The sequence below is a fragment of the Rhipicephalus sanguineus genome, chromosome 4 (assembly GCF_013339695.2).
Source record: "Rhipicephalus sanguineus isolate Rsan-2018 chromosome 4, BIME_Rsan_1.4, whole genome shotgun sequence".
NCBI classification, from domain to species: domain Eukaryota; kingdom Metazoa; phylum Arthropoda; class Arachnida; order Ixodida; family Ixodidae; genus Rhipicephalus; species Rhipicephalus sanguineus.
This window is the reverse complement of record NC_051179.1, coordinates 23,165,328-23,173,835: the sequence shown is the minus strand read 5'-3', so window position 1 is coordinate 23,173,835 and position 8,508 is coordinate 23,165,328. Positions and strand designations below refer to the sequence as shown.

Genomic DNA, 8,508 nt, shown 5'->3' with positions numbered 1-8,508 from the left:
TACACCCTTAGTATCAACGCATTCGAATAACGCATGCTTAGTGGTCTCGGATTGCCCACAATTGACGCATCTATCATTTGGTGTCACGTGGAATCTGGCGAGGCGTTGACGCGTCGGTAACACGCTCCATCTTCTCAACCAGTCAAATTCGCGAACCACTTCAGGGACTTTGCTTTTCTTCCATGTCTTCCATCGGCTTGGGTTCGTTTTTCTTTTATCATCGTCTTCTAGTGTTTCTTCCATCAGCAAGTAACTTAAATCTATTGGCGCTAGTTCTTCAAATCCTTTCCCCTCCGTTTTTTGATCTACTGTGCGCCTAAAGTCGCACACACTCTTGTAGAACTCAAGTGGTTTTTCAGCTTGCGGTCCACTGTATCTCTCCGTTGTAAACGTAGTCTTTAGAGTACTTGTAGTTGCTTGGTAGCGTACAGTGTATTACCTCTGTCTGTATAAGATTGCGTCTAGCGTTTGTGTAAGTTACATTGACGCAATTTATGAGTATTTAGTTTATAAACGTCTCATGCGCTTGCGTGTACAGGTTCAATAAACTTTCCTTTGTGACAGACAGAAAGACAGACCAAAATTTCTGCGTTTAAGTTCCCCAAGAAAGACTATCGTCTTTAATAAATGAATAAATCGCTCGACCATGTTAGCTACTCGACCCGACGCCGCACGAATAAAAGCGTATTGCCCAGCTAGCGAGGCACTTCGCAAATGAGGCGAGCCGCATTCGCAAAAACGTCAAGGCTCGGGCCGTTCTTTGTTGTTTTTTCGCCTCGAACGCTAAGAGCGCTCGGAAATCCCGTCGTCAGCCAGCGCACGCACATGCCAGTAGAAACGGCTTCTCTCTCTTTCGTCGATCGAATCCGCGCCACTCTGGCGTCTGCGCGAATGCAGTGACGAGCAGTCCCTTTTTAATCCGGATAAGACGAGCTTATGTTTACGCGCTCCGAGGGCAGGCAGGTTTAGGTAGGTGGAAAGAGGGGTGATTTGTCGGACGTGGCGCCCAGTCAGTACACGTGCACGTATCCGGCAGCGCACGTGACAGACAATCCTGTTAGAGCTGGCAGTTGGACAACCTGATCTCTTCTGTTCGCCGCGGTGAAAGATATACTGCCGTGATTGGATTGGCCCTTTGTTTTGGACGATGCGATCTCGACTCGCTCCGGTGCTACTTAAACGATGAAACAAACAAACAAAAAAAGCGAACAGTAATGTAACAAATGCGTTCGCCTTGCTGTGAGCGAGCAAGGATCGCACAAAGATGGGGCCTCGACGTATGGCTAACAGTAGACATACAGAACTTCAAGAAAACACTCGCAGGGTCCCTTGTGCGTCCGCCTAAGAGGACTTGCAGGCGAAAGCCATCTTATTCTTCATTTTTTTAAGCCGGCCCTTAGCCCGCGCAGAGTGGACTGAAAACTATCATCATGAACCGGCACGCGCTCTGTTCGTCATCTTCTTCCTTTTCGTCCTTTTCATCATCATCTGCTTTGCTCCCAGAACACGTGCGCCGATTTCTCCGGCGTGTCAACCCTGCTGGGCGAGAGAGCGAGTACACAGAGATAGCGAGAAAGGGAAGAAAGACAGAAAAAGAAATAGAGAGAGAAAGATGCAGAAAGAAACAAACACAAAGAAGATATAGAAAAAAAGAGAGAGAAAGAGGAGAAAGAAAGAGCTAGAAATATATAGAGAGAGAAAGACGGGAATAGAAATAAACAGATACAAAAAAGAGACAGAAAAAAACAGGGAGAGAGAAAGAAAGAGAGAAAGGAACAAAGAGAGCAGTAAAGCGATACAAGGTAGGCCGCCCAGTTCCGCACTTCCTTCGGGCTTGGCGCCACTAGTGGGAAGCTGCAGCGTGGTTCTGCACTGCCTCCGGGATCTGCCCACCTATGATCAAGCGACGATGCCATGTGGTGACATCACCATGTGACATCACGTTATGTGATGTCACATAATATGACGTTATGTGACGTTAACGCCACAAACTTTGGTGATCTGTGGCGTTATGATGACTTCACAGGACGCTGATTTTTGCGTCACTCGTATTGACGCCAACGGTCACTCGTCTTGTTTGATAAGGCATCTAAGGATATAATTAGCATACAAGAAAAAAACATGCAGAGCCCCTCCTTTGAGGTGTTCGAGTGATGCGTAAGTCTTTACTGTAGGAAACTCTATCGGTACCGTTGTCAGATGGGAGGAGACGCGGCACCCGGAGCCATAGCGGCCGTGGTAGCACCACTCCAAATGTATGCCATACTGAAAAGCCTCCGTACTTTCTCCGAGTTGGTCTCTCAATTTGTCTGATATGTAATAGACTCTTTGTGGACGAAAACTTATACAACGTCTCATGATAATTATCTTCAAGATTCCTTCAAATCTTTTAATGGAAGATCTTCGAAAGCATGTAAATATGTGCCTAAAACAGTGCTCCGGAATTTCTAGTTTCCAATGTAGATATCAAGAACTGACGGTGCATTATCGAGGCTGGCATTTGGCCTTGTTTGTTACATTAAAAAAAATCGCCGTAGTGTAACGCGGTTAACTCAAGTTTGTTTAGCGATAGCTATCGGTTTTGATTGCTTTGGGCAGAGTCCTTGAAAAAACTCTGCTAGTAGTTTACCACTTCGCCCAGTGATATCCAATCAGTCGTGACCAGCTGTCAGCGCTGCGAATCGGTTACACGTCACTTAGTTCAGCGGCAAATGTTGGTTCGTTGGTTGGTTTGTGGGTTTCACTTCCCAAAGCGACCCGGGCTCTGAGAGACGCCGTGGTGCAGAGCTCCGGGTAACTTTGACCGTCTGGGGTTATTTAATGCGCACCGAAATTGCACAGTTCACGGGCCTCTAGCACCTTGCCTCCACCGAAATGCGACCGCCGCGACCGTTATCGACCGTGCGTCTTTCGGCCGGGTCGGCAGCAGCGCACCGTAACCAATGAACCGCCGCGGCGCCTTGGACGCGACCTTAACATGTGAGAAAAGGAATGTCAGCTCCGCCGACAGCCATCGATGTCACTCCCACAGAAAATTTGCATAAAAGCTCCATCCAATAGCGCTTACTCATTTTCGTGACGTCAAGCGCTTCTCGAACGTTTCGAATAGTTGGGTTCCCAAACAGACGCACGTATATGTCACTGGTTTTAGTCGGATACTCGAACGTCCTGGCGAATTCCGTCAGGGATTGTGACAGCGCTGCTCAGCCAAACGTAATGTCTTAGGTGGTAATGACGTACCTTTAGCTCTTTATATACCTAGTATTTACATTAGCCGAGAAAAAGTACTTACAGTTAGAGCGGTAACCACCTGGCATGACTATCTTCCACGGGTGATGGGCAGGCGCGCCGCGTTTCTGTGGGCGGAGCTGACATTTTTTCTTAGGTTGTAACAGAGCATATAGTTGGTATATACGGTTGTTATCGCCTACTTTCTTGTGCCTTCCTGTTTGTGTTATGATACACCTTTCGGACGTTCAGACTCCTGTCGACGACGCTAACTTGCGCGCCGCGTGGCATATCTCTGGCAGGCCAAGAAAGTGGCGGGCCGAACCAAGCACCGGGACCCCGTGGCCGAGAGCTTCCTGGAGCTCAACGTGCGCAGTCTGCAGCAGCAGCACTACGGCGCCCTGCTGAGCGGCGGCGGATCCCCGAGTCGTCCTTCGAGCGTGCCGGTAACGCCCAGCCACCAGCACTACCAGCGACCCGGCGAGCGTGGCGCCGAGCCCGACCTGCTGTCTCCGTCGAGCAACGAAGACAACACGTCGCCCACCGAGCTCAACCGGCACTTCACCGACAAGCCGCCGCCAGTCAAGAAGCTCGAAGACAGCTGGCAACAGCAGCAGCAGCAGCAACATCAGCGCTGTCCGAGCATTGGAGGACCAGAGGGACCAGAGGTGAGTGTTCAAGGTTTACAGACAAGTACTTCGGTTGGATGCATTATGATGACCCTACAAGCAGTGGCGTAATTCAAGGGGACGAGGGGGGGGGGGGTCCTGACCCTCTTTTTTGTCAGGTTGGGGGTACAGCCCTTGTAAGTGTCCCCCCTTGAGATTTAACTTTCGAACGTCATGTTTGAATTGCTTGACAGTTAAATACAGCACACTCTCCGTAAAACCAACCCTGAAATCTGGAGCCCTTCTTAAGATCGCAAACGAAGTACAGTAATGAAAGCGGCTTTCCGTTTGAGACGGCACTGCAGATCATTCCCGATCATCTTGCATTATTTATTTATGTCGACGGTTTGGTGCAAGCCACTGACGATGCAGTATGAATCCGGTTGCTGGACTATGATTGTGCTGTTTTTAAAATATTGCTAGTGAATATAAACATGCTTTACAAAAAAACTTTCCTGGGGTGAATCGTGGTAGGCTATTTCTTAACAGGTATACACGATGGGAAATGAAAATTAAGTAAACGAAAGCCGCGCGTTATAACAAAAAAGTGCTAGCATTTTCATTTGATAGTTTAACCGGAATGACATATTAACTAGAAATATGCTAGATCCTACTTGCAAGCTACACTTGCAAACTACTTCACTAACGTACGTTTCTTCTATTGGCTCTCGTTGTTGTTAGGCTAAGCTTCTTGACCCGGTGCCGAGACCCATTCTCGCGTTTTTAGTTTTATTTCGAAGCATGATTTTAATTTTATATAATTAAAAATAAAAACTATACTTGTATGGCCAGGAGTGTGTGTCCCCTTGTGATTTTTCTGGGTTTACGCCACTTCCTAAATGTGCTCATTCATTGAATAAATTAAAGACGAGGACGCCGACCACAAGAGGAAAAGACATTGTATTAACGTTTTGGCACCCAGAACGGGAGCCTTGTTCTCGTGATCAGGAGGCGCTTCGGTATAATGTCGACACCCCCCCCCCCCCAACAAATGGGTGGGGGGGGGTGTCGCCTACGTTTATTCTCACTGGCCTCTCTCAAAGGTCGCGCGACACTAGCGGTTGCACGTCTTCTACCGCTCAATAATAAAAGGGGGGAATGAATCAAGGGCTCGTTTCTATGTTAGACACAACATAATGACGCTAACAAACAATGAAGACAAGGAAGGCGACATTATTTCTAGTTTTATTGCGATAGCAATTATATGGACACTCTCGGTGGATTTTTGCCGTCGCCGTCATGTCCCGGATATGTATATGTATGTATATATAAATAAAGACCACAAATAAAAATAATTCAGAAGAAAAAATTTCGAAGCGCTCGACCGGGGTTTTGAAACTCCGACCCCTCGCTCCGTAGCCCGCTGCCTTAGACAATTACGCCGTGCCTCATTTTTTTTTATATCATGGTATTTAATAGAACGCGTATGAAAATAGTACACAGTATCACAATAGTCTATAACACAGAGTTACACTACTACAGTCACTTAGCGACAATGAAAGTACAAGCACTGCCACAAAAACTGGAAGACTAACTTATAGACGAATTCCACCGGACATACGTCACGAAAATGCGGTGGCGCTGTCGTCGCGCGTTTAGTTTCGCGCGGTAGGCAAAAGCCGCTGTGCCTACCGCAGTTGCTGCCGTGTTTTCGCTGGTGCGTGCGCTGTGTGCCGTCGTGCAACGAAGAAAAAACGGTCTACCGACGAGATACGTTGCGGTTACTTACGCAGAAAGGCACGGAAGAGGCGGAATAAGCTTCTGCCCGCTTTCTTTTTACGAACACCGTCGCAAGAAATTGGCCGCAGCTGCTAAACATGACAACTCGTCTGCGACGCCGGCTCATCGGTTATGTGATAAAAATTGAGCGGCTTGCGCGGCTCGTTTTATCTAACGAAAACGATTAGCTTTGTCAAAAGTGTGTCATTATTACCAGGGGCGTAGCCAGAAATTTTTTTCGGGGGGGGGGGGGGGGTTCAACCATACATTATGTATGTTCGTGCGTGCGTTTGTATGTGTGCGTGTATATATGCGCAAGCAAAATTGAAAAATTTCGGGGGGGTTTGAACCCCCCCAACCCCCCCTTGGCTACGCCCCTGATTATTACGTCCCGCACCACATTTTTTGGCATTTAGCCTTGTGTGGAGCCATTGGAAGCATGTCTACCTACATAAGCGGTGGTATAGTTTTGTAATATGCGGAGAATTCATCACGATTGAAAAATGTGGAAGTCAGAGGGGTCAAAAGGATTTTGTAGTATTCGCGTGAACTAAAGTAGGCTCGGTTCATTAACGCAGCAGCGATCAAAAGCACGACTTCGGCTACACTTTTCCAAGTTTTCTGCGGCTGCGATGACACACGCAACACCAGTGCATTGGACACGGCTGTTCTGGTTGCGATACACATTAAGACATTTCCATGTCTGTCACACTCCACAGGTGAACTGCAAGCGTGAAATGTTCCGAGTCTGTTTACGGGCTGTAGGCCTTCGCGGTCTCGACTTCAGCGTACGGGCAGAGCCGCGACCCGCGGTTGGTGAACCTGACAGATATGTAGCAGCCTTGTCCATGACATGTAGTAATTGTTTAATACGTTATCGCAGCTGTATCGCCGATTAAAGTGTCACCGAGATTGCCTTTCACTTTTGAATGAGTATACTTACCCGGCAAATTTGTTTATGTGCGAGGATTTACTGTAACGATTACGGACCTGTTCGTAATGTTACTCCGCACATTTTCATACGGTATAGCAAAGAGCGTTTTGCGGGGCTAAGAGGTCCGTTCTTACATTAGCTACCAAATTAATACGTACAAATGTGTACTACAGCAGTGTCGATGACATTTCGCGAATCAGTCACATTCGTGGCTTCAAGATACCTGATGTTATGGTGAGGTCATCATAGGTAGAGTTGCACGTCAGCATAGTTTTTATATATTTATTTCAGAGTCCTTGTTGGGGCCACGAAAACTTCCTCTGTCACGGCCGCCCGGCCGTCCCTTGTAAACACGCGGGAGTCGCCCCGACGCGCGGTGCTCGGAGGCAACTTTGCAGCTGCTGTGCCAGTTGTCACGTGATCATAGAGGGCGGTGGCGAGCTTTGGGCTGGGCGGAACCTACGCGCCGCGACGTCGCTACAAGCGCCTCAGTATGTCGACGGCGCCTACCGCTGTTTACAAACATGGAGTAGGTCTATAGGCCTCGACAGCTGGTATGGTGGCGCTGCGGCGCTAGGACAGTCAGCGCCGCGAGTAGCGGCCGCGCGCGTGATCCCGTCGCGGCATGCTGCGAACGCCGCTCTGTGGGAGCAGAGCAATGGCATTGCGGAACGAGCAGCGCGCGTGATTGTGTCTATTCCGCGGAACTGAATACGTAGAAAGTTATTTAAAATAAAAGCAGCCTTCTTCACGGCAGTGATCTTTACGCCGCTAACCATGTTTGCGGCGTCAGGAAGCAAACTGTGTCAGCAAAGGGGCCCTTCGAAGTCAGTTGCAAGTGTGTGAAGAGCGTCGACTAGGACGTCCGCCTTCAGGTTATCAAAGTTTTGTCAAGGTCTTCTAATATTTACATTAAATTAAAGGCATTGTGACGAAGATGCGCCTCCATCCAGCAACATCGCCAACGCTCGGCACGCTCGGCTCGTGCTTTTTCTTCCCTCATCCATTACGCGAAGAGCGACCTTTTACTTTTCCATCCATTCTCGCTATGCAGCAGGGCTTCTCGCTATTAATCAGTCTGCGTGTGTTAGTTGGTGTTCGGGCTAAGCAAGAGAAAAAACGTTCGTTCCTCTCACTTTTTTTTTTACGCTGGCTCGTTCCCTTCGGACTTTTCAATGATTTCTGCACATTTTCCCAGCTGTCTATAGACCCAATTGCACATTGTGGGAGCAAGGTGCAGATGCAAGGGTGGACGCTGAAGATGGTGTAAGTAAGCTCGTCGCCGCGAGCACACATCCTGCACAGACCTGTCATGCGCGTGGCTCTGGCCAACGCGGCGTCCCCTTCTAGATACGAGGATGTTTAACGCTTCGTCGCAGGGTCACGCTGTCACCTTTCCCATAGCACGCAGGAAAACGTGTCGGAACACGCAGGCAGAATGCAGGGCTTTCGAGCTTCTCTCATCATTGCGCAAGAAGTGGGCACTGCATATGCGGTTTCGGTGCTTCACGAGCTGCCTAAGACCTCCATCGGGGCTAAAAGAAGGCAGACTTTTTGACCACAACGATCAAATATGCGCAGTAATAGCAAGGAAAGCATTAAAAAATTAAGAGCGTCTGTTTATCTCGCACGTCGCACCGCCCTTATCCGACGCTGTCATCGCTCGTTCTCGTGAGCCTTCTATATAAATCCATATAATTTATTTCTGGCAGCTTAACGACAGTGTTTCTGTAGCTGTTGCGACAGCGATACACGCCACAATACATAGTTACACTCCTGTTTGTCCGCGATTCAGCTTCGTACTTTCGAGTTGCTATAGTTCCGCCCGTACGCACCCGCTCTCAGCCGCGACTGACTAGAAACGCGCCGCGCCGCGGGCGGCGCCACTTGTTCAGTCAAAACTGCAGCGCACTAGGCCTATCGTCCTTAATTCCAGGGAGAGTTCTTCATCAGGTGCTG

General features: G+C 48.6%; 1 protein-coding gene across 1 annotated transcript in view; it reads left to right on the top strand.

Annotated features, from left to right (window-relative positions):
* Nucleotides 1-8,508, top strand: part of LOC119389252 (EGFR adapter protein) — a gene marked incomplete at its 5' end in the record, with an annotated part of 169,660 nt that overhangs the window by 145,399 nt on the left and 15,753 nt on the right. Inside the window, one exon of the mRNA XM_037656456.2 lies at nt 3,531-3,896. Coding sequence (XP_037512384.2) covers nt 3,531-3,896 — 366 coding nt within the window. The remainder of the gene's footprint in view (nt 1-3,530; nt 3,897-8,508) is intronic.